General features: G+C 33.9%; 3 protein-coding genes and 1 long non-coding RNA gene across 4 annotated transcripts; 1 reads left to right on the top strand and 3 right to left on the bottom strand.

The window, feature by feature from the left end:
- Nucleotides 1–6532: 6532 nt before the first annotated feature.
- LOC106305288 lies at nt 6533–7524 on the bottom strand. Its single transcript, XR_001262955.1, has 3 exons — nt 7396–7524; nt 6845–6938; nt 6533–6749 (listed from the first exon to the last, which is right to left on the bottom strand). It is a non-coding gene; the product is annotated as an uncharacterized LOC106305288 (long non-coding RNA).
- Nucleotides 7525–17028: 9504 nt separating this feature from the next.
- On the bottom strand, nt 17029–19255 carry LOC106305736. The gene has a single exon (XM_013742096.1). The coding sequence runs from the start codon at nt 19036–19038 to the stop codon at nt 17503–17505; it is 1536 nt and encodes a 511-aa protein (XP_013597550.1). The 5' UTR covers nt 19039–19255; the 3' UTR covers nt 17029–17502.
- Nucleotides 19256–20722: 1467 nt separating this feature from the next.
- On the top strand, nt 20723–21926 carry LOC106304877. Its single transcript, XM_013741267.1, has 2 exons — nt 20723–20792; nt 20882–21926. The coding sequence occupies exon 2, from the start codon at nt 20922–20924 to the stop codon at nt 21759–21761; it is 840 nt and encodes a 279-aa protein (XP_013596721.1). The 5' UTR covers nt 20723–20792; nt 20882–20921; the 3' UTR covers nt 21762–21926.
- A 1095-nt stretch (nt 21927–23021) lies between these two features.
- On the bottom strand, nt 23022–25339 carry LOC106304194 (L-ascorbate oxidase). The gene is given in 5 exon segments (XM_013740590.1): nt 23022–24015; nt 24086–24280; nt 24358–24570; nt 24673–24765; nt 24930–25339. Coding segments are annotated over 5 exon segments (1749 nt in total). The 5' UTR covers nt 25224–25339; the 3' UTR covers nt 23022–23061.
- Nucleotides 25340–27361: the final 2022 nt, after the last annotated feature.

The following is a 27361-nucleotide window of genomic DNA, read 5'->3' on the forward strand; positions in this document are numbered from 1 at the left end:
CTTTTCGTGTTCCTTACGTTTTTATTACGACGAATTTGTTTAGAGGTTTTTGCGGGTCTTTTACGACGAATCCTTTACGAGTTTTTTACGAGGAAAAACAACGACCGCATTACGTGGAAACCCCACGTGGTCTTTACGACGAAAGCTTAATTCTTCTTTACGAGGAATATTTAACCTCGCTAATTAACGACGAAATGGCGACGAATATTCTCTTACGACAATCATATAACGACGAAACGCCTTTCATCGCCATTTCCTCGTAACTCTTCTTTTCCGAGGAAATAACGACGATTTTGGCCGTCGTTAAATTTGTGTTTTCTTGTAGTGCGCTTTGTAAATTATTTATAAATATTACAAAAAATAGTAAAAGAAATTATTTATCATGGCTTATCAAATATTCTTATTAGAATCTAATAATTATTTTAAAGATCATATAAATTATTTATAAGATAAAAATAGAAAATTTGGAGATCAGTGCGAAAATTTGAAAAAAAAATAATATTCTTTAATTCAAAAAGAATTAAAAGTGATATGATAATTAATTATAAACATAAATGTGTGATTATCGCATTGTATAACAAAAATATATAAGTTAATCCTTCATTGAATATATGATAGATTATATTCACTTTAACATATAAAAACTTTGAAACTAAAATTATTTTGAAGAACATGAAGGAGACCGAAGAAATTCGACGAATCATATTGAAAATCAGAAATTAATAAACGCAAAAACAGCAAAGAGAGTAGTGTGATCCTAACAAGCCTCAACTTCAAGTGATTGGATAATGGAGACCAAGGAAGAACCAGGTAAGGTAGTAGCTCCGGTTTCCCTACTTTGAGCCACCCCTGGGGGGATGGAGGCTTGTGTGTCTTTCCAGAGTTGCGATTTCGTTTCAGCTAATTTAAGAGCGTTCCTTCGATATACATCCATATTACTAAAAATTTTATTATTTCTTTCCTTTTAAATATACCATAAAATCCATGCAAATTGATGATCTTTCATTTGCGGATAGACCCTCCTATATAGATGATCCATATCTGCGTAAAGTGACTGTGTTGGAAAAATGTTTGGATTCATTGCAATTTAGGAACTGAAATAACAATACTAATCAATTATGACATTTATATATTTTAAAGCAATTTAGGAAAAATGACTGGTACCACTCAAATAATACGCTACCACCCGACTACACATCTCGACAACAATAATATATTGAAAACCAGATGAATTATATGATTACATGACAACATCCATGAATTATTAGTTTGTTATGTTGCTAACAACATCAACATAATTCCAATAGCCATAAAATTAAAGGAGAATTGCCAAAATAACTTAAAACTTGATTTTAAATACCAATTGTACTAGAAATTTAATCAAATGCAAAAGTAACCCGTAGTAAAATTACAACCATCTTCTTATGGCCAAACAAAAAACCTTAATCATTTTTACCATTATAAATCAGCAAAGTATTCTCATGTTAGTGAAGTATTCTATAAGAAAACTTTTCAAGAAGTCTTCTACGAAAAGATTTCCAAAGAAAATCTTGAAAATAATTTTTAAATTTTTGAAAAATTATATAATATATCATATAGTAATATAATGTATTATATACTAGATGAAGAATAAAAGATTAGGCAAATATATAGCAAACTCTTATTTATTGCTCAAATAGTAGATTAGTATGTATTCGACACTGCACTGTATCATATATTTAACTGTGTGGCACTGTCATGTGGTGGGTCATCCATGATACAAGAAGAAAAAGCTCTTTTTTTCTTCAATAAGTATATTTGTTACATATTCCTATATTATGATCTTAATTACTCTAAAGAATGCGGAATAATAAATACTTTAAATGACCCATATAGTTCTTTTTTGAAGGCATGATCCATATACTTACTGCTACAACTATTAATATATCACACTAGCTACATTAACATTCATACATTTATGATAAACTAGGGTCGGCCCGCGCTACGCACATGAGGGTCGGTCCGCGCTACGCGCGGAATATGCTCTTCATGTGTCGACTTATGTTTTATAAATTATAATCGTATGTGTATTGTATAAGAAAGTAGTAGAGAATTACATTATAGTGTCTGTGTTTTTTTAGGATATTTTTGTTTTCTTTTGTTTTTTTTATATTTAGATTGTTTTAGTGTAAGTTTTATGGTTTTTATAAGGATGAAATCATAATTTGTATGATTAATATATAATTCAATTATCGAGTCTATGAATAATTTGGTCCTTAGACCAATCACCCTAGCATGAATCTTGGTCCTTAGACCAATCACCCTAGCATGAATCTTGGTCCTTAGACCAATCACCCTAGCATGAATCTTGGTCCTTAGACCAATCACCCTAGCATGAATCTTGGTCCTTAGACCAATCACCCTAGCATGAATCTTGGTCCTTGCTTAGAGAAGAATAGGTACTAATAATAATATTTTTATTTTGCTTTTGCACAGAAATTTATTTAAGGGTTTTTTATAACTGTTATGTATTTCCAAATAAAAAGAACGTTATTAGGATGGACATTTCGGTTTAACTATGAGTTTGGTTCGGTTTGGTTTATTTAAGTCTAAGAAAAATTTATCCAAAGTTAATCTATATTAGTTTGATTTGGTTTATGTTCGGTTTGGTTCTATTTGGTTTGTGTTCGGTTTGGTTTTATTGCAGTTTGGTTTGTGTTCGGTTCAGTTTAATTTGGTTTTATTTATGTTTATCAGTTTGTTCGATTTTTTAGTTTTCTTTAAGTTAAATTAGAAAATATATGTATTCAACACAAACAAATCATCATTTTACATTAAATCGTTATTTTCTTTACATTTATACATAAAACCAAACATCACAATAAAAATGTAGAAGACGTAATCCAATATCATAAATAATTATTCAGTTCTGATATTAATGTTTGAGATTCATACTTTTTATTATTTTTAGTTGTTTTTATTCTATTCATTTAGAAGTAAAATGTATAAATTATATATAGTTGTTTAGGTTAAATAGTTAAATATATTAAATCTTAATATTATTAGTATAATTAATCTAATTGAAAAATATTTCATTTTCAGTTCGATTTGGTTTAAAACTAAACCAAACCAAACTATTTGGGTTGGCAAAATTTTGAATCAAATGGTTTAGGCATATACTTTGGTTCGGTTTGGGATCGGTTCGCTGTGGTTAGGTTTTTTTTTTCACCTCCACACCTGCACGCAAACATGAATATTTATTAAAAAAATAAAATACAATATTTCTGTATTTTTATTTAACTTTATTGTTATTTATTAAATTTGTTGGGTATTTTAACTATTTGATTTTGTAAAATATTCAATTTAGGCATGTTTTTATTTTTCAGCTTCTAATTTGGTTTAAATTTGTTATAGTTAGTTAAATATGGTTATATATATATATATGGTTATTAATATTGTAATTTCATATTTTGATTATTTTAGTTAATGTTTTAGGGATTCTACGAATTATAAAAACTTAGTAATCACTTTAAAGTTCATAAACTAATGAAATACATAAATTGAGAAAAACAAAATTCAAATTTAGGCCTACTTTGGACCAAAGTTGCATAATTTATAATATGATATTAGTATTTAATTTTATAAAGTAAAGTAAAGAATAATCATTCTAATCAAAGATCTTAGTTTACTCTTTTCATCTTTTCTTTTAGTAGATATGTGGCGTAACCAATTAAATATTAAAATAATAAAACTACGACTATTTAAAATAGTAAACAAATGTTTAGTGGGTGGGGAATTTTATAGGGGAGGTTATGCCCTGAGCTATATGTCCTCTTTTCCTTTTGTTTATTGAAACGGGGCTGCATCTGACTTAGCTAAGATCTGTTTTGATATGGTATTTATTTGAGATATTCTTGGGTTCACCCCCTAGGTGAACCTAGAGGTTCACCAGCCAATAGGATTTCATTATTTCAAATTCGATATCTTGTAAAAAAGGAAACAAAATATTATCAAGTTATATTATGTTTTAAAAAAAAAAAATAGCACTTACAGAAAAAAAAATTAAAAAAAACCTTTTTAAGCAAAACACTAAACCCTAAATCCTAATCCCTAAACCCTAAATCCTAAACCCTAAACCCTTGGGTAAACCTAAACCCTTGGGTAAATCCTAAACCATTGGGTAAACTCCAAACCCTTGGGTAAATCCTAAACCCTTGGATAAATCCTAAACTCTAAATAAAAACACTAAACCCTAAAACTCTAAACCCTAAATCCTAAACACTAAACCCTTGAGTGTTTTAGTGTTTAGTGATTTTGATTTAGAGTTTAAGATTTATTCTAAAGTTTAAGATTTATCCTAGAGTTTAGGGTTTACCCAAGGGTTTAGGGTTTAGGATTTAGGGTTTAGAGATTAGGATTTAGGGTTTAATGTTTTTTTACGACGTTAATTTTTTTTTTTGTAATTACTACTATTTTTTATTTATTTATTTTTACCTTTTAATTTTAAGAAGATAATATAATTTGACAATATTTTGTTTCCTTTTTTAAAAGATATCGAATATGAAATAACACAATCCTATTGGTTGGTGAACCTAGAGGTTCACCCTAGGGGGTGAACCCAAGAATAAGTCTATTTATTTTGTATAAGTACGATGTCAATATTGGACAATTACTTCTTGAAAACCTCTGATTGTGTTAGCTTTAAAGTTAAAGACTATTAATAAAAAGTGCATCCTTGGTGGATCGAATCACTAAAGCGATAACATACAAGATTTGTGAAATTTGCTAGGTGTACATAATTCCAAATAATTATTAACAATAAAAGATAAAATTTTAATGGTTTTGGTCCAATTGAAGCTTATAAGGTTCAAGGACTCAAGAAAATCGTTTCAACCAGGTACAAGCATTAATTGATTAGCTTGCTTATGGTTACTATAAGCGAAATCAATGATGCACCATGGTATTAAGTATGATTTGTTAACTATCATTCAAATAAAAAAAGTCCCTCGTTTCATTGTACCATGAAAAGGTTACGCCAACAAAAAAAAGATCCTTAGTAAGCAGACCTCCTAGATCTCTTGGTGCACAAAAAAGGTCTCTTAATATAATATACTTCATCTATTTCAAAATGATGCAAAATCTAAATTTTTGTATATATTAATATAATATATTAAATTGTAGTTATAAATACATAACTTTTTGAGATCATATATTTTCCACAATTCTAAACTAATACCCCCCTCAATTTTTAATATATGTCGTTTTACGATTATGCACATAGATTAAGAAAATAATTATTTTTTTACATTTTTTAAAAAATATCATTAATTATTTATCTAACCACAACTCAACCAATAATAAAATAAAATGTACATTATCTTTGGACATATTAATGACAACATAATTTATTCTATTTGCTATCATGATCATTCTAAATATATTAAATATTTCTTATAAACTTTGAAAAAGTTAAAAAATTAAGAGAAATGTTTTATTTTGTTTTATAATAGCTATATTTATTAAGAGAAACTTAGTGATCATAAGTTAGTTAAAAATACATATTATCTCTAACAATTTTAATGACATGATAATAAATTTTATTTGTTATCAAAAATTCGTACATAAATTTTCATGATCATTCTACTTATATAAAATATTTGTTCTAAACTTTGAAAAACAAAAAAAAAATTATAAGAGTTTTTCTTGGGTACCCTCTAGGTAGGGTTTAGGGTTAGGTAGTGTTTTAGGGTTTAGGGTTAGGTAGGGTTTTTAGGGTTAGGGTTAGATAGGGTTTAGGGTTAGGTAGGGTTATAGTTTAGGGTTAGGTAGTGTTTTAGGGTTTAGGGTTAGATAGGGTACCCTCTAGGTAGGGTTTAGGGTTAGGTAGGGTTTTGGGTTAGGTGGGGGTTAGGGTTAGGTAGGGTTTAGGGTTAGGTAGGGTTTAAGGTTAGATAGGGTTTAGGGTTAGGTAGGGTTTAGGGTTAGATAGGGTTTAGGGTTTGATAGGGTTTAGGGTTTAGGGTTAGTAGGGTTTAGGGTTAGATAGGGTTTAGGGTTAGATAGAGTTTAGGGTTAGGTAGGGTTTGGGGTTTGGTAGGGTTTAGGGTTAATCCTCATAATCTTTAATACCCCTAATCTCTAATATTCATAATTCTATATACCCCTAGTCTATATAAATAATACCCTTAAAATACAATGCCCCTAACCGCATATACCCATAATATATAATTCCTCTTAATCTATAAAGTTCTTATAATCCTTAATACTTCTAATCTCATATACCCATAATAAAACGTATTGGGCTGTTGCTTTACTTTTTTATCTGAAGAATTATTGCTGTAAAATGTTTTGCTCTGGTTATAAATTTTATCACTGTAATTTTTTTCTTGAAAAATATGATTGGTATATAAGTTAGTACATTGTACTATATATACATATATTTATAACATATAAACCAATGCAAAATAAATATTATAATAGTTTAGAACTTATTTAATAAATAAATAAAAATAAAAATATTTGTTATTAAAGTATATTAAAAATATTAGCGTCTTCTTAATAAAACTAAAAGATTTAAAAAACAAAATTAAACAAATAAAAGAATAAAAGGGTGATCTTGTAAACGTATTAAAGTCACTGACACGTCTGATCTTGTAAACAAACACTTTGCCAGTTTTGATATAAGATCACTTTAGATTCAACACTGTTTGGGTTATGTCCGGAACGTCAAGTAGTTAGCAGCCTGGTGAATCTTTTTGTTTTTTCCTCCCCTGTAATAAAGAAAACAACATTTAGTTAGGGACTTCAAAGAATAAAGGGGTGTTAATATGAGATGAAAGAATAAAACTTTGCAGTACAAAGGGACCTTTACTAGAAACAGAGAGCAGCTCCTAGGAAAAAGATTTCACTTTTTGGTTATAGACCAGCTCCTAGCAGCTCGGTGAATCTTTTTTCCTCCCCTGTAATAAAGAACACAAGTGACACAACAATTAGTTAGGGACTTAAAAGAAATTCTGACTGCTAGAAGGTGCTGTGAAATTCCCAACTTTGTTGTTTCCTAGCAATGATGCTGGTATGAAATAAGAAGATGCCATTAAAAAATGAAAGATGAGGTAATTCTATCTATCTCATCTTTGAAATGAGTGAGACTTTGGGAACACAAAGAAACCTTTTATATACACACGGTTTGCAAAACCATAATGGATGATAGCAACTATCTCTCTAAAATCAGACAGTGAATTTCTCGACTTTGGGCACAACAAAGAAACCTTTTATATACACAGATTGCAAAACCATAATGGATGATAACAACTATCTCTAAAATCAGACAATGAATGTCAAGACAAGCTAACATAGAGTGAGCAATCCAGTTTGTAATAACTAATAACCCCAAAAAAGAGTAAGTAGTAGTAGTACCTGGACGAGAGACGCCGAATGTTGTTTGGTTGACAAGTAGAACTGTAGAAGCAACCATCCTGCAATAGATTTTGAACACGAGTCTCTTTCTCTTGATCAAGCATCGCTTTGTGCTCCTTGAGGCTGATGTATCCGTTCAAGAGTTGTATCAAACTGCACAGAGCCTGAGAAATTTATAGATAAATTATTGTACCGTTGAAAATTTAAATATCTCCTCCTACAATAAATTATTGTACCGTTGAAATAAATATCTCCTCCTGCAATAAATTATTGTACTATTGAATAAATATTTCCTTTAGAAAACTATTATTTAGGAGGAGATATTTATTGTAAAGGAATAATAGATAGAGATCCAACGGTACAATAATCCAACGGTTGGATTATTTATTATTTCTTTTAATTTATTTTTTAAATAAACTACAATAGTTCGTTTTTGTGTGACAATACTCTTGTTTTTTAGACAATGCTTTGACTTGTATCTATAGAGATTTCAATTTCAGATTCACATGAAAATATTACCTGTTTTTTTGTTTGATATACATATATATATATAGTTGGCTGCGGCCTAAATTTTATATAAATATTTAATTTTAGTTACAGTCAATATTTTTAAAATTAGACCGATCTGATGGTTAAACCAGGTTCGACTATGAATCAATCATGTTGTCGAATTAGGTTTATTAACTGATTTGATCAAAAACTGGTTAAATAGTCGAATTAGATCTTAAAGTTATTGAAACTATCAAAAATATAAAAACTAACCATATGAACATTGTATATATATAATGTTTTATATTTAACATCTCTTTATATTTTAATTATGTATTATATTTACTAATTTTATTTTTTAATTTTAATTTTTAAAAATATTGAATCTGATTATTAAATTAGGTTTGATCCAGTCGAACCATATTAAACTGTGATCCAAATAATTATCCGTTCTGTTTTCGGTCTGATTTTAAAAACATTTTCAGCTTATTCGAATCGTTCAGTTATGAATGAACTCCAGGTTGCTTCTGAAACCACTGGCTGCAGCCTAAACTACTGTACAAATTTTTGGTTTAGTTTGGTTAACGATCGCATACATGAAAAAAGATTGTCTGTTCGATTTGCTAGGTTTAATCGAATTTTACAATCCTAACCAAAATCGTCATCTCGTGGTTATGAAGAAGGCCGGGCCCAAACAGCTTAGAAATGGGAGCTACAATAATCCAATCCATTCTACCTGATAAATAATTTTCATCAAATCAAAATAATAAAATTTATTAAAATAATTTCAAAAATTTATTTATCTGTTGTCATTTTTTTGTCTTTGTTTGTGCGTTTGCCACAACAAACATTGTCTTCTCTTCTAGTTTTACTCATTGATAGGTCTCGCCTCCGTATCTTCATCTTCTTCCACAGTTACTTTCATTGCACGCTTGTTTCTGAATAATCTATTGTGTTTATTTTCTTAAGAGTTTTAAGTTTTTATCTAATGGCTTCTATCCAGACAAGAATCTGTTTCCTTCAGATATGCAATCTGATCAATCTAGATTGAATCTTCTCTAGTCAGATTTGGTCATCTTAGTTTTGTCATTCTGAAAGATGAGAAAACCGGTTCAACCGAGGAGAACAAGAGTCCTAAACCGGAATTAACTGCCTCTGGGAGTTCACCTTCATCAGCTAGTCCTCCTGGCTTGAATTTCAATGCTTTTGATTTCTCTAACATAGCTGGTATCCTCAACGTATGTGTCCTTTTGTCGAATGTTTTTTTAACTGAATTATTCATTAAAGGTATCAAGTATTCATCGAATGTTTTTTTTTAACTGAATTATTCATTAAAGGTATCAAGTATTCATAAAATGTTGTGATATGTTTCTTGAAAAAAAGGCATATTAAAACCGTATAACATTTTGAGTAGGATTGTGTACGTACCTGTCTGATTCCATGCCAATGGACCGCAACATTTTCAGTCATGAAGCTATTCTTGAGCTCGACGATTATGGTGTCACCTTGTTGAGCTTTGATGGTAGGACCTGGAAACTGCCCATTTATTGTAATGACTAGCTTCTCAAAACAATCAGGTGATTTAAGCTCGTACTTCACTTCCCACTTGAATCGCCGGATCTTTCCCTGACCGTGGACGGAAGAAGAGAACAGGGTGATGAAACAGATGACCATAAGAGTGAAGACATGACTTGTGTCAGAAAATCTACAGGATCTCATCATTTTCTTGGTTGTGTGTCCAAGAATCTGTACTAAAGAAGATAAAGAAGCTGTTATTTCAGTAGAACATTTTCCAACGAACACTTGATTTAAGAAATAGTACTATATAACAAAGATCGATGAGATTCTTGTTGTGTTATTACTAATGCATGTATATATATTATACTTTATACATAATGATAGGTCATGTGAAGTAGAAGACAGTTGTCCGCGGGTTGTTTTTATAAGAAAATTCTACAAATGGATCATATTTTGAAAGTCTTCATTGATTTTTCTTTGTTCTTTTCTCTATTGACATCAAATCATCTGTTAAAATTTTACATATTTCAAACCAGCGTAAAATTCAGGTGACGTTATAAATGAAAACTTAGCTGACCCAAAGATAAAATGATATCAATTCCTAGTTGACAGGTTGGTCCGCTGCATGTCATGTGATTAAAGATAAATTAACCACTTGCCTTTTTAGAGAAACATTAGAGGGAAAACGCGTAATATTTTTCTAAGATTTGGCGATAATTCTAATAATACATCGACTTCTGTCAGCAAAATAAATAGAATAGAAAATCATATGTACCTCCTCAACTTCTCAAGTTATAAAAGTCGAGTGTGTTTGATGCTTCTACACGGCTTTCAACTTTTGCTTTAGCAGTCCCATAATAGTTATACTCTTAATATTAAGTTTCATAAATTGTTGCAGCTAACTAAATTGGGACAATTTATGAATATATTAATCCTCAATCTATTCTAAACGACTATTAATCTCCGATCAGATTTGTTAAGAATGTGTTTTTCACACGGTTGTGTTTTGAAAACCTCTGATTGTGTTAGCTTTAAAGTTAAAGACTATTAAAAAAAAGGTGCATCTTTGGTGGATCGAATCACTAAAGCGATAACATATATGATTTGTGAAATTTGCTAGGTGTACATAATTCCAAATAATTATTAACAATAAAAGATAAAATTTGAATGGTTTTGGTCCAATTGAAGCTTATAAGTGTCAAGGACTCAAGAAAATCGTTTCAACCAAGTACAAGCATAAATTGATTAGCTTGCTTATGGTTACTATTTTAAAAATATAAGCGAAATCAATGATGCACTATGGTATTAAGTATTATTTGTTAACTATCACCATTCAACTACTTGGTAAAATAAAAAAGTCCCTCATCTCATTGTACGATGAAAAGGTCACGGCAACAAAAAGAAAGAAAGATAAGTAAGCAGACTCCTAGGTCTCTTGGTGAACAAAAATAGTCTCTTAATATAATATACTTCATCTATTTCAAAATGATGCATAATTTAAAATTTCGTATATATTAATATAATATATATTAAATTGTAGTTATAAATACATAACTTTTTGAAATTATATATTTTCCATAGTTCTAAACTAAACCCCCTCAGTTTTTAATATAAATTGTTTTATGATTATGCATATAGATTAAGAAAATAATTATTCTTTCACATTTTTTTAAAAAATATCATTAATTATTTATCTAACCATAATTCAATCAATAATAAAATAAAATGTATATTATCTTTGGTTATCCTACTATATATTAATTAAGAAGTCACTTAAGTGACTTGTGTTTATGTGTCATTCATATGTGAAGTTTAGAATTAATTCTTGTTGTTGGTATTTGAATTTTTATTTATTTAGTTAAAGTTTTAAAAAGGAAACTAATCCTATAACTTCCTAATCTAATCTATATTGCCATACACACAATTAAACATTTTAAGTTAAAAGAATTAACAAAATTTGTTTATAGAAACAATTAAATATCATATATTACATTATAAAATTTTTAATAAATACATATTGTATTATAGAAATAATTATATAAACGATTTTAACATATTTATATTAATAGTGGATACAATAAATTATAGATTACAAAAAAACTAATTAACCTAAACCTAGTAATATTTTGTCATACTCACTATATATTTTTTTTTAAATGTGTCCAATTAATGCAAAACAGTCAAATCTACAATTTTAAAAACATTCATTCATTTTTCAGTGACAAATGTTGATTGTATAGTTGAGTTATTAGTTTGCCACACACATTGTCAATTTTAAAAATGAGTTATTACTCTCCACACACATTTTTGCCAAAATAACTGTGTTTTACACATTACTATAATTTTTAATTAATTATTTGTAACTATTTTACTTTGAAAAAAAATAAAGTGGTAGACAAAATAATGTGAAAATAGAAAGTGTTATAAAAATAACTTTTTGTTCATTAATCTCTGTTTTTTATTAATCAAAAATATGTCAGAAAAAAACTTTTTGGAAACTTATAATAAAATTTATAGAATTAAAAATATATCTCAATAATCTTCTGAGATTATACAATACCAAAACTTTTGATTTTCAAACTATTTAAAATAAAAAAGTTATTTTTAATAGTTATGATTATTATTCAAATGTAAAAAAATTATAAATATAATATAAAATTTTCATAAAATATTTATACCCGCAAATATTGTGCAAAAACACAGGTACCTTAATCATATTTGTGTGTCTTAATGTGACGTTGTTTGTAAGATAATCTTATTACATATATATGTTGATAATTGCAGGAGTCTTGACGATGTTCGAATGAATTTAGAGGTCCTCGAGCACTGTGCAACAGTGCTTTTCTTGGTATGACGTATCCTCAGAATTCTTCTCTTATCTTTTGCTTAAATTTTATTTTCTTTTTTCATTACCTATACATATCCTATACATATCAAATAACTTTGTATATATATATATATTGTACACATCTATATATATATTGTACATATCTATATAGGAATCTACACTTCCGAATCAATTAGAGGGAAAGTGGCAAAGTTCTTCAAAGATCATCGCCAAATAGCCCAAAAAGCAATACCTTACGCGAAGGGTAGTAGTCTCGGGAAGGTAATAGAATTTATTCCTTTTAAGTTATAACACATTCATATTACTATGATTTTGCTATTGTTCAGTTTAAAGTGTTCTTGTTTATAATATACAGATGACACAGAATGTGAAGAATATCTTAAACAAAGCTCACGGCACCCAAACTCTTTGCTTAAGACATTCTCATTCTTTGCTTAGATGATTATTTGCAACCCTTAGTGGTTGTTATTTTTTTTTATATAATTTGGAAAATGAATTTCATTGTAGATATTGTACATTTGTGTTTATGTTCATTGGCCATACTGCCAAAAAAATTTATTAGAAAACTATTTATATTCTGATTCAACTCACACGGTATTGCTAAGTGATTTTAACGCCATATGAATAGATCGTTGTAGAAGTACCCCAGCAAATGTTATTCATTCAAGCATCAATCAATCATGTTTAACTGAACCCGCAAATGACGAAACTTGGAAACAGGTTGTCTGTTTTCACTTTTCAGTGTGAAAACAATTACTATGCACAACACCTGTGAGGACTTTCTCTTAGCTGCTCCAATAATCTTGGATCTTGTTCTCCTTGCGGAACTCAGCAACAGGATTCGGTTCAAATCCGAGGAAGAGGTTCATTGGTTCACAAAACAAGTGCGTCTGTATCATCTCGAAAATGCCATCCCATATAACTATTTTATTAAATAATTATTTTTCTGTTTCACTTAATTTAGTCAAACACATAGAAATTTTTTTTTATTTGAGTACAAAATCAGTTAGGAATAGATATCGAGTAGCCATTCTTTTTTTTTTTTTTTGCCATCTGAAAGGATTTTATTGAAACGTAAGATAACATACAAAAGCTACACACATAGTCCTGAAGTCTATAGAACAGACTCTAAGGAACACGGGCATTATCAAAAACATGAGACAGCCATCTAGGAAAACCCCTACCAACATAAGACTGGAATCTACTGCTGTGAACTGCACTATCAGCTATAAGTCTAGCACCCCTGTTTGCTTCATAAGACTCACGATCAATTCTCCAGCTCAAACACTCCCTAAGTAACCTTTTGATTTCAATCACTTTAAATATGAAGGAGGGCCAAGCTTTTGGCCTATTGATAGCATTTACCAAATTTCCCCCTTCAAGAACAAAGTAGACTTTCCAACACTTGTGAGAGAACATACTTTCAATCGCCCAAGCTAAGCTTAAGAAGTATGCCTCATCCTTTGATCCCACTGCTCCAAAAGACCGACGACTATGAAGCAGGACTTCTCCGCTCGCATTTCTTAGAACCCATGCGGCCCCTACAATCCTTTCCTTTGCTTTCCACCTCATACCAATGTTGCATTTAAGTTCTCCTTCTTCCTGAGGTTTCCACCTATCCCCATGCTCTCCGGGATGGGTATCATTCCCATTTGTATCACCCACCTCCATGTTTTGCGCTAGAAGCCATAGATTGGCTTCCTCATAAGCTTTTTGATACGTTTGGTGTCCATCAAAGAGAAATCCTTCAAACAGCAAAGAATTTCTATTTTTCCATAGATACCACAACGTCCAAGGGAAAATTTTTGTAATCTCACACTGATCTCTGTAATCTGACCATGCTGTGATAAGGTAGCTCATATTCTGGTAAACAGAATCCTCATGGAAACCTCCTTGTGGTGTCGGGAATTCAGACACTGCCCACACTTGTCTTGCTAAAGTGCAAGAGAAAAGCACGTGATTAATAGATTCCCCTTCATTCCCACATGTTTGACATACCAAATCACATTTCATTCCTCTACTTCTAAGATTATCCAACACTGATAAGGAGCCAGAGAGTGCCTTCCATATAAATATCTTAATTTTTGATGGCGCCTGGAGACTCCAAACCTTAGCCTTCAGAGGATTTATAGAAGGGAGCTCAGATTGATTTTTGATCAGTTCCTGATGAAGGTTAGAGAAAGCCACCACATATCCAGAACACACCGAATAGGCTCCACTTTTATTGAATCTCCAAACCCAAGAGTCTTTTTCAGAAACTGCAGGTTGATTTAGCATCAGAATGTTGACGTCTCCTGATATAAAGAGCTCCCCTAATCTCTCATGGTTCCATCTTCTTTTTTGGTAGTCAATCAGCTCTGACACACCAAGGTTAACATCAAAGCTTATCTGTTTTCGCGCAGGAGCTCTACAAAGACCTCCTTCATCTTCTATCCACGGTTCAGACCATACCTTAACACTCCTTCCATCACCTATCAAGTGTTTTAAGCCCTTTTTCAGCAATTCTCTCCCATACATCAGGCTCCTCCAAGCATATGATGGTTTACTCCCCATTTGCGCCTTGATGAAAGAGTCATTCTCGAAATATTTCCCTTTTAAAACTTGGGCCAGTAGACTATCTTCAAATTGAATAATTCTCCAACCTTGTCTAGCTAGCAGCGCTTGATTGAAGCATTCCAAATCCTTAAATCCCATCCCCCCAATTTCTTTTGGTAGGCATAGCTTATCCCAACTCATCCAATGGATTTTCCTTTTATATTCAACATTACTCCACCAGAAGCTCGCCATAACACTATGTAGGCTGGAGATGACCATCTTCGGAATTTTATAAACCGACATAGCGTGCACTGGTAGAGCTGCTCCAACTGCCTTAAGCAGAACCTCTTTCCCACCTTGTGATAGTGTTCTCGCATGCCACCCCGAAACCTTCTTTGACATAAATTCCTTCAAATAGGAAAATGTTTTGATTTTGGAGCCCTTTAACACTTCCGGTAGACCCAAATATTTACCTCCACCTCCTTCAGCTGCAATTCCTAACCGAAGCTTGACCCGACTCTTATTGTCCTCCAGAACACCTTTGCCAAAGATGATAGATGACTTCTCCGGGTTGATGACTTGGCCAGTCAGTCCTTCATATCTTGTGAGTACTCTCCGTAGTTCTGAGCTTTGTGCCTCATCAGCCTTACAAGCAAACAAACAGTCATCGGCAAATAACATGTGATTAACTGAGGGTCCAAAAACTCCAAATTTAATTCCTTCAATTCTTCTTTCACTTTCCGCTTTCCTTAGAAGATGAGATAGGCCTTCCGTACAGAGGACGAAGAGTAATGGAGATAAAGGATCCCCTTGCCTAAGACCCCTTTGCGGAGAAATCATCCCATGCGCCTGATCGTTTATGAGAACCGAATATGTTACCGAAGTAACACATTTCATAATCCAGTTGATCCAGCGCACATCAAAGCCCAAGGCACATAAAATCGATCTAAGGTAGCTCCACTCCACACGATCATATGCCTTTGACATGTCTGTTTTAACGACCATCTGATCCACCGCATTATCCTTCAGCTTGTCCAGTGAATGTATCATCTCATGAGCAATGGTGATGTTATCAAAGATCTGCCGCTCAGATACAAATGCAGACTGTGTATCTGATATCAATTCCTTCATCCATGGCTTCAATCTTTTCACCATTATTTTTGACACTGTTTTGTAGATCACAGAGCAGAGGCTAATAGGTCTGAGGTCAGAAATTGTCTTTGGCTCCAACATCTTTGGAATCAAACAAAAATGTGTATAGTTCCATTCTCTAGGCAGAGAACCCTTCTCAAAAAATAACTGAACCTCCTTAACAAACTGCTCCTTGATTACGTGCCAAAATTTTTGAAAGAATAAAGCCGACATCCCATCAGGGCCTGGCGCTTTAGTTGGGTTGATCGAGAAGATTGCTTCTTTGATCTCTATCTCAGAAACCGCTTTTGCCAGCTCCTCATTCATCTGAGTTGAGACTCTTGGCCTCATGTCATTAAACCATACCGAGAAAGGAGGAGGATTGGATGATTTGAACAGATTTGAGTAGAAATCTATAGCCACCTCACCTTTAGCAGCTTCAGAATACACCTCCACACCATCAACATTTGTAAGCTTGTCTATAGAATTTCTCTGTCTAGACGCCTTGACCGAGTTGTGAAAAAAGCGAGAGTTCCTATCACCTCCATGCATCCATTTGTCTTTACTTTTCTGCCACCAGTACATTTCTTCATCTCTTTGCGCTCTCATCAAGTCTCTTTTAAGAAAAAACATCTTTGTTGTTGACGGTGAGCAAGAGGATTGCTCATTCTCCAAGGCTATCTCTGCCTGTGTAATCCTATCTCTCGAATTCAAGTTGACTTGTCTCTTCAGGTTACTCAGGGACTTCCGAGAAGCTTTAATTCTAGCGGAGACAGAGCGATTACCTCTACCATTCCCAAACTCCCATGCATTCAGAACATTAGCTTGTACACCATCTATCTCCAGAACTCTTCTATCAAATTTAAACCATCCTTTATAGGTTTCTTGAGCTTCAATGAGATGGATTAGTACAGGACGATGATCTGATCCCCTTTTATCAAGGAAGGATTGATTTGAGCAGGGGAATTTCTTGAACCAAGCTTTGTTGCCAAAACATCTGTCCAGTCTTGTTTGAACCCACATATTATTACGCTTTCCTCCCCAAGTAAACACATTACCATGACTTGGTAATTCTTCAAACTTTCCCGCCTTCACCATCTGGTTAAAAGGTTCGAAGGAGTCATCAGAGCGCCACACTCCTCCAATCTTTTCTCCATTATGCATAATATCATTGAAGTCACCAACGACACACCAACTATCCTTTCTATTTACCCCAATTCTACTAAGACGTTCCCATAAGTCTACCCGTCTTCTCCACCCAGAGGGACCATATACACAAGAAGCAAAAAAAGATATATTACCAAACTGAAAGATACAGTCTACTAGGTTCATATCTACAAACAAGACCTTGATATTTACAGACTTCTTTGAAAATATAGCTAAGCCCCCCGCATGACCAACAGGATCAACCGTGAAAACCCGATGGTACCCAAGCCAAACTTGCAAATCTACTAAGACATTACGACTGTGCATAGTTTCCATAAGAAAAAGGACATCGGGGAAATATTTTTTACGCATTTCCCGTAACCGAGGAATCGTCAGGTCTTGAGGCCGCCCCAAGCCCCGGCAATTCCAGCTCAAGATGCTTATCTTAACTTCGGCGATCCCTCATTCGGGATCACCCTTGATTCTTTACGCCTCGTGTTTTTATACCCTTCCTCCTCACCAGTCACTCCCTTCCTCTTGGAACCTGCCTTTGTTACTTCTTCTTGTGTACCATACAGCTCATGAAGAATGCTAGGTGCTGAACCCTTTTGCTCTTGTCTCTTTTTTAAGCAGGGTCTTCTGCGAGAGTTTGATGCTTTCTTTACCACACCGGATGACTTAGTTACATTGTAACCAGTGTCATGTTCCGTAGAGTTGGCATTGAAAGAAAGAAGATTACCCCTTCCAGCAAAAGATTCAATCACCGCATTAGGCCTGGAGCTCGAAGCAGAAACTCCTGGAACACCCTGATCATTGCTTAACACCGCTTGGCTTATTCTGAGGTCTTGAAGCTGCTGTAATGGTCTTTCCCTCCTGAGGGCTTTCATAGATGAGGCTAGAAGCTTATTTCCTTCGTTGCACTCACCCATTTTGGGTACTACTGGTTTATTCAAATCAAGGTCAAAAACTCTTCCTTTCCCTTTATCCAACTGCTTTGTGATCGCCGGTTCAGCTTCTAGACGCAGCACCGTTTTTCTTTTTATCGGATCTTTCTCCACCTCCGCTACAGAGGAACGAACCCTGTCTATGCGGACCAGCTTATCTTCTTCGTTAGCCACCAATAGGTACCTTCTCATTTCATCTAAAACCTCCTGATTGATTTTCCTTCTCCCATTTGACTTGCAGATACCCACCTGGTCTTCGCTTAAGACTCCAAACAGAGGATCGTCCGACTTCAGGAACATTTCACTCTCCATATTCTCCTGAAGACCTCTCTGCCTTCTAAGTAGCTCCACGTCTTTTCTCTTCTTAATCAGCAGCGGACACACATCTTTCTCATGAATTAGCCTCTGACATTCGTAGCATCTTTTCTGCACTCTTTCATAGTTAAAATATATCACCGTAGATCCTCCGTCTTTGAGATCAATGACCTTCGACTTCCGCAACGGTCGTGAAACATTGAACCTCACTTGAACTCTAACGTAGTCTTGAACTTGTGGCTTGTCTGGATCAAAAGCTACGACCTTTACTTCTCCAACGATCTCACCGAGAGCTGTGATTGCTTCCGATGTATAATGATTCACCGGAATATTTCTAATTTGGACCCATATGTTTATGTATTGGAGATAATCCTCCGGAGGATTCTCTACCCATCGATCAATTGCCAACGTCCAATCATTAAAAGTGTGCACTCCTTTATCAAGAACATCAAGGAGATCATGTTCATGATCAAAGATGAACTGGAAGCGTTCTTTGGATAAAGCTACACCTCTGACTCTTCCTTGCTTCTGCCACTTCCTTGGCATATCATGTATCAAGCTCGCCATCTTCTGACAATCTGGATTAAGGATTCTTCCAATTAGGCTCCGTGCGTTTCTTTCATGGGATCGGAATTGAGGGAGATCTGGCATCACGAACGGCTCATCTTCTTCTTCCAGGGACAAAGCCATCATCGCTTTATCCATTGCATGAGACATGTTGATAAACAGCAGTGAAGATCTGAGAAGAAATCTGGGAAAGTCTTCCTCCGCTTGCTATCGATAAGAACAAACCCTTTTACCAATGAAGATTAAACTGAAAAAAAGACTTTTTGCGGTGTTTTAATGGAATACGTTTCGCTTTAATTTTGACAGCTACGCTCCACCCACTAAAGAAGGATAAGATTAGCGAGAGAGAAAACTGGGCCCAAAAGAGGGAGTCTTCTTGATGTTGGAACTTACTTCTTCTATTTCTATTTCTCTCGAGTAGCCATTCAGATACGGATTGTCTTTTTAAGATATAGATTTTTTGGATTTTGAAATTAAACTCTTTGGATATTTTAATTTATGCGTGGGGTCCAAGTTGGGTTTTATCGAGTCTGGATAAGTTCTGGTTCTAATGTATAAGAAGTCTTCTATTAAAAAACGCGGCTACGATACCGATTTTGCGACCGTATAAACGCTCCACGGATGATGAGCGCATCGATTATGATCAATTAAGTGTATTGAACAGTTAACCGCGGAATATCCACTTAGAACGTAGAATAAGAGAACACGAGAGTCGAATTGAAACATTTTTTTGTTCAAATCTGGTAAGCACTAGAAAACATGCATATTTGTTAGTCTTTGGATTGGAAACACGTGAGAGTGTGTATTTTACTTTGTAAATGTTAAATCTAATTGTTTCTGTGATGAAACCGTTGGAAGCTCAACTGAAAACAATGACGGCCACAAACAGGAAAAATAATAGGTCTGGGAAGAAGATGACTACGGAATTACTATATTGCTCTTATTAAATAAATGAGTACAAATTTACATAACTGTATGCTCAATGAGTGTCGAACCTAGTCCCTTATAAAGTCAGTAACGCTGCATAAACCACTTTAGCTGTAACGAACCTTTCTACGCCTATGAAACTATAAATATATAACCAGACACTTCAATATTTTTATCAATCTGTTTCTCTTGCCCAGTTTACGATTGGGCATTTACCACTTTGGCTATGTAAATACGTTTTATAAAACCATAAATATATAGCCGACTACAACTTAAAATGTTAGTTTATATGTATAAAATGTGGTAGCATATATGTATAAAAGTACAAAAAATTCCTTTCCCATGTACTTTCCGATTTTTTTCTATTTTTCAATAAATCGTTAAACCCGGATGTGCCGTATGCGTAGCGCCTAGCGAATTTCCGAACAAGGACAAGAACCTAAAATATCAAAAATAAGCACTGTATTTGAAATAGGTTTGGCTATTTGTACGAAAAAGTAGTCATATTACTCGATTCGGTTCAGATCTTTTAAATACAATTAATTACATGACGACGCATCTAAAATATAACACTAATCATGAAAAACAAATACCAATTTATAAAATCGTAAAAATCAAACAGATTATGTTTCTCTTTCTGCAAGAATCAAAAGTAGACATATTACTAGGACCTGCATAGTAAAATACCCGGCCTAACTGATATACTTAACCGCTTCATTATCTTCCCCGGTTTTCAAAATATTGCCATAAATGTTTAAAAGTCTGCTCTGTTGAAATCAGAGAGGATATACGACGGTATATAGAAAAATGAAACAAATTAGAATTAGGGTTAATTAATGTCAAGAAGGAAAACTTGGTGCGCAAGTCCCTTCATATGTATTAATGTGAGCAATTAGGGATTCCTTTCTTTACTAAAACTATTCATGTCTCTGATTCTCAACCAGCCCCCGAAGCTATGCTTGCGGAAACCAGTGTTGGTAAGATGCTCTCCTCTTCATCACTCTAATGCTTCATTGCCGCAATCACAAACCCTTCCTGTAACCATCTTCTGCGCTGATCCTTGTAGACCACATCTCGTAAGAGTCGTGTTCAGGAGGGATGGTGACATGGATGCTCTTGATTACGAGAGGCCTAGTAATTTTATGGAGGTAACGAAAATGATAGGAACATCCAATGGATGGATAACGTCTTTGGTGCACGGCATTGTGCGTCTCCGGGAACACCCGGGGAAGATTCCTGGACAGGCGAGAACCATTTTTTTACCTCCTCATGAAACTCTGCCTCTATGCCAAGCCCAAATGGCCACCAACGTGGCAATGTCCTCATCTTCTCCGTTGAAAGAGGAGTGTGCTGTGGCTGTCAAGTTCTTGGGACCTCAACTAAGCATTTGTAAACCGGCTCAAAGCAACGCCGATCGCGAGTGGATCAACATCAGAATCTCAAACCCTTGTTTCTTTTCCTCCCCTGTCATGTATTCGGAGAAAGAGGACATGTTTCGCATTGTCGGATCTGGAGGCCACCTTGTTGGATCATGGGATCTCGGCAGACACAAGTACACACCAAAGATTCAGAGACTTCAATTTCAAAACCTTCCGGAGCTGAGCAAGGCCAAGCGGGAGCTTCTGTACTCGAGCAACACAAGCGAACACTTGGTGGAGTCAAGAACCACCGGTGAAACTTTCATGGTTAAGTGGTACAAAAGGACGGCCAAGACCATCTACGGCATAGAGAGAATGGAAACAAAAGCTTTAATGGTGTTCAAGATTGACGAACAAGGTAACGCTGTTTACACTCAAGATATTGGTGATCTCTGCATTTTCCTCACACGGTCTGAATCTTTCTGTGTCCCTGCTTCCTCTGTTCGCCACATGCGTCCTAATCGCGTCAAACTCATAGATGTCGACGAAATCACTATTATCGATCTGGCTGCTCAAAAGTGGAACTGATAAGGACATTAGTTTGGACTTGTGTGTTTTTTTTTTCTGAGGCTAGAGTCTTGTCTTTTTCTTTAAAACCTTTCAAATATCCAATCTATTTTTTTTCATATTTATTATCTGTGAGATCGTTACGCATATGCTCCTGGACAAACCTTCCTATCATCTATCACTAAAATATCAATTTGGTTATGTTTAAGCTATATTCTGTGTGTTCTTTGTGTTGTGACTTTATATAAGCTAACAGTTTTACAATCTTCTCTGAAAATCATATATGTTGTTGTTGTTGCAAGAGAGAGAGAGATAGAGAGATCATGAAAATTTCGGGAAAAGATGGAGAGAGAGGAACGAGGAAGAAAAGTTACCAAAGAGAAAAGAGTGATGGGTTATGAAAATCGAATTGGAAGAGATCTTCCACGGACTCTCCTTCGCGTCCTCCCTCGAAATCGGACGAGGTCTGATTGAGACGTGTATTCTCTCCATCTCCGATCTTCTCCTCCCCCGGCGAACCAAACCCTACAAGATTCAGGTGTTCGTCTGTAACCAACCTTACGGTAAAAACAAAAAACAAATAAATAACTCATTATGTAAATTTTAAGATTAAAAAATGTATCATCAAACATTTTGTGAAATCATTTACAAACTCTATGCGTAGCGGTTTTTACAATAACAACACATAGTTGGGCAAAATTATAACTTTTAAAATCTATTAAATTAAAATTACTATAAAATGACATTTTTTTTTTACTTTATGGTGACTCCATTACCTTATGTAACTTTATCGTGACTCCATAGTCCATGTGATATAAACAAATAAATAACTCATTAAAAACTTATGTAAATTTTAAGATTAAAAAATGTTTCATCAAACATTTTAATCATTTACAACTCTATGCGGTTTTTACAATAAAAACACATAGTTGAGCAAAATTATAACTTTTAAAATCTATAAAATTATTATAAAACAACAAAAAAAAATTACACAATCTCTTAAAACTCATCAATGTAATTTTTTACATAAAAAGGCATCTTTATGGAAATACATATCTTTATAAAAAGACATATTTTTATGAAAAAAATAATCTCCTATATATTTTAACCAATTTCATAGAAATTAATGCAATGTTTACTATAAAAAGACACATCTTTCACATTGTTTTTGAATTCCTATTATTAATACATATTATAAATCTTTTTTTTTTAGCAACATACATATTATAAATCTAAAAGGCATAAAAACAATAAGAAAAAAATAATAATTTCCATCTATTTTGGCCTTACAAAAATAACCAAAGATTTAATATAACATATTTCAGCGTTTAGCCTGACCACAACCCATGATAGAAGAAGGCAAATTAGCAACCCTATCGATCCCAGACTCGAACACAATCCTCATTCCCATGAAAAAATGCGACTCAATATGGCAGTGAAACGCCCAAACGCCAGGATTATCCGCTCTAAAACGCAGAGCGGTCCAGCCATACGGTTGTACCGCAACCGTGTTTTTCATAATCGGGTCGACCAGATTATACCTTTTCGGATCATTCGACTCGTTAAATTTCCCTTCACCATACCCAAGCACCCAAAAATCATGACCGTGTAAATGCCACGGGTGCGTTTCACTATTGTTAACGCTCATCGTATTAGCGTTCTGTAAAACCACGTCCACAGTGGAGTTGAACTTCAAGCGGTAGATACCGTCGCTCATCGTGGCGTTAGCGTTTGAGGGTACGGCAAATATGTCGTAGCTTTTAGAATCGTAACTCTCCGGCGGCGTGAAACGCCAGTCAAATGCGTTTGTGAGATTATGCTTTGATGCGATTAAGTATGGCGTTGTAGGGTGTTGGTAGGAAACGTTGTTGACCTACCACCGCATGTATCCGTTAACTTTGCTCTGTGTATTCAAGAGCACAATCACTTTGTCCGAATTCTCCGGCGGCGCGTGCAAGAATCCTTTACGTGCCTTGATTGCTACGCTTTGTGCAAGACGGTGGCGCGTGTCGTTCCATGCCGGCCGAAAATTGGAGGATGCCGGCGTCGGAGGATGCTTACGTGGGTGATTCGGGTGGTAGTTGAGTACAGCTGTTGCTGGTGGAGTTTTCTCTGGACGGCTAACGATGCTTGTGGTGATCCAATAGTTTCGGCTAGGGTTTTGATCTGCCTTGAGAAGCACGGAATAAGTTTCTCCGGAGTATATGAAGAGATTCCTCACAGTGAATGGTTCAACGTAGTGTCCATCGGCTTCGACTACCGTCAAGTTATGTCCCTGAAGTTCAATTTCACTCATAAAAACAGAATGGAACGAAAATGGTTGCTTGCATTACAAGCTAGGTCACCTCGATTTGGAAACTGAGAGCAGAGAGAGACGTCAAGCTACCAATACGAAGGCGGTATGTCTTCCCGGGGATCACCGTGAGGACAAGACGTGAACAATCAGCGTGTGAAGCGTTACATACTTCAGCTTCCGAGCGCTGAGGAGTCATCAGGTTGTTTGTGCAGTTGAATCTTCCTCTTCCTTGTATCATAAGCGACTGATATTTCAACATCCAAAAAAAACAATTAGGTCGCTCAAAAACTAAGAATCTGACTTATATGGAGATTCATTCACCTGTGGCTCACCAACCCATTTAAAGGGTATGGATGCTAAACCGGTCGCTTTCTCGGACATGCCTTTGTGATACCAATCGGTTAACAAAAGGCTCCAGTCATAATCGTATGTAAACGGTTCAGGTTCTGTACTTGGAGGAGAAACTCGAATCATTCCTATTAGTCCAGATTCTCTCTGCATCCCATAGTGTGAATGATACATGTATGTCCCAGGCTACAGAGCAAATTAAAATAAAATAAAAACGTAACACAAAATTAACATACAAAAATAAAGAAGGATTGATAATTAATTTGCGAGTTTATGATTTTTTTTTACTCTATCAACGACGAACTGGTATGTGAAGACTTCTCCAGGAAGAATTGGACATTGAGTAACACCTTCTACTCCATCAAACCATGGTGTCCCAATCTGAAACCAAAATCAAACATTACAAGTATTCATCGAATGTTTTTTTTTTTTTTGAACTGAATTATTCATTAAAGGTATCAAGTATTCATCGAATGTTGTGATATGTTTCTTGAAAAAAGGCATATTAAAACCGTATAAAATTTTGACTAGGATTGTGTACGTACCTGTCTGATTCCATGCCAATGGACAACAACATTTTCAGTCATGAAGCTATTCTTGAGCTCGACGATAATGGTGTCACCTTGTTGAGCTTTGATGGTAGGACCTGGAAACTGGCCATTTATTGTAATGACTAGCTTCTCAAAACAATCTGGTGATTTAAGCTCGTACTTCACTTCCCACTTGAATCGCCGGATCTTTCCCTGACCGTGGACGGAAGAAGAGAACAGGGTGATGAAACAGATGACCATAAGAGTGAAGACATGACTTGTGTCAGAAAATCTACAGGATCTCATCATTTTCTTGGTTGTGTGTCCAAGAATCTCTACTAAAGAAGATAAAGAAACTGTTATTTCAGTGGAACATTTTCCAACGAACACTTGATTTAAGAAATAGTACTATATAACAAAGATCGAGATTCTTGTTGTGTTATTACTAATGCATGTACATATATTATACTTTATACACAATGATAGGTCATGTGAAGTAGAAGACACTTGTCCGCGTTGTTTGTGTAAGAAAATTCTACAAATGGATCATATTTTGAAAGTCTTCATTGATTTTTCTTTGTTATTTTCTCTATTGACATCAAAACATCTGTTAAAATTTTACATATTTCAAACCAGCGTAAAATTCAGGTTACGTTATAAATGAAAACTTATTTGACCCCAAGATAAAATGATATATTAATTCCTAGTTTTTTTTTTGAAAAAAATGGTTACATCCGGGTCTATTAAAGATACAGACCTAACCTCCGGGTGGAGGTACAACCCACGGATAGATCTTCCCCTGGGCATTCAAATGAGCCGAAAGCAATATCTCATATCCGTGTGGCATGCGGGGTTCGAACCAGGGTCTTAATTCCTAGTTGGCAGGTTGGTCCATTGCATGTCATGTGATTAAAGATAAACCACTTGCCTTTTTAGAGAAACATTAGAGGAAAAACGCGTAATACTTTTCTATGATTTGGCGGTAATTCTAATAATACATCGACTTTTCTCAGCAAAATAAATAGAATAGAATATCATATGTCCCTCATCAACTTCTCAAGTCATAAAAGTCGAGTGTGTTTGATGCTTCTACACGGCTTTCAACTTTTGCTTTAGCAAACCCATAATAGTTATACTCTTAATATTAAGTTTCATAAAATTGGAGCACCTAACTAAATTGGGGGACAATTTATGAATATATTAATCCTCAATCTATGTAAACTGCAATTAATCTCCGATCAGATTTGTTAAGAATGTGTTTTTCATCCCACTAAAACATATTTTGACGCTTGTATTTTTGAAACTTCTGATTGTGTTAGCTTTAAAGTTAAAAGATATAATATTTGTATTGTAGAAAGTAAGTTTATTGATGTCTACATATCTCTATTTATACAAGTCGAGATCACGAGATAGAGCCAAGTCGACCATATCACATGCTCATAGTTATCTACAAGATAAATACAATAGTTATCTTAAAACATGATTATCTTGATAATGATACATCATTATCCTAACAAAAGACTATTAATAAAAAGTGCATTCTTGGTGGATCGAATCACTAAAGCGATAACATTACATGATTTGTGAAATTTGCTAGGTGTACATAATTCCAAATAATTATTAACAATAAAAGATAAAATTTGAATGGTTTTGGTCCAATTGAAGCTTATAAGGGTCAAGGACTTAAGAAAATCGTTTCAACCAAGTACAAGCATTAATTGATTAGCTTGCTTATGGTTACTATTTTAAAATATAAGTGAAATCAATGATGCACCATGGTATTTAAGTATCATTTGTTAACTATCACCATTCAACTACTTGGTAAAATAAAAAAAGTCCCTCGTTTCATTGTATGATGAAAAGGTCACGCCAACAAAAAAGAAAGATCCTTAGTAAGCAGACCTCCTAGATCTCTTGGTGCACAAAAAAAGTCTTTTAATATAATATATTTATCTATTTCAAAATGATGCATAATTTAAATTTTCGTATATATTAATATAATATATTAAATTGTAGTTATAAATACATAACTTTTTGAAATTATATATTTTCAACAATTCTAAACTAATACCCCCTCAATTTTTACTATAAGTCGTTTTACGATTGTGCACATAGATTAAGAAAATAATTATTCTTTTACATTTTTAAAAAATATCATTAATTATTTATCAAACCACAATTTAACCAATAATAAAATAAATTGTACATTATCTTTGGACATATTAATGACAAGATAATTTATTCTATTTGTTATCACGAATTTACGCGTAAGTGTTCATGATTATTTTAAATATATAAAATATTTCTTATAAACTTTGAAAAAGTTAAAAAATTAAGAGAAATGTTTTATTTTGTTTTATAATAGCTATATTGATTAAGAGAAACTTAGTGATCAATATATTTTATAAAGTAAAGTAAATAATAGATATTATCTCTAACGATTTTAA

Source organism: Brassica oleracea, chromosome C7, assembly GCF_000695525.1.
Source record: "Brassica oleracea var. oleracea cultivar TO1000 chromosome C7, BOL, whole genome shotgun sequence".
Taxonomy (NCBI): domain Eukaryota; kingdom Viridiplantae; phylum Streptophyta; class Magnoliopsida; order Brassicales; family Brassicaceae; genus Brassica; species Brassica oleracea.

Excerpts from the sequence above, each read along its gene's own strand:
- LOC106304877 (XM_013741267.1), top strand. The coding sequence starts at position 20,922 with ATGGATGCTCTTGATTACGAGAGGCCTAGTAATTTTATGGAGGTAACG.
- LOC106305736 (XM_013742096.1), bottom strand. The coding sequence starts at position 19,038 with ATGTCTCATGCAATGGATAAAGCGATGATGGCTTTGTCCCTGGAAGAA.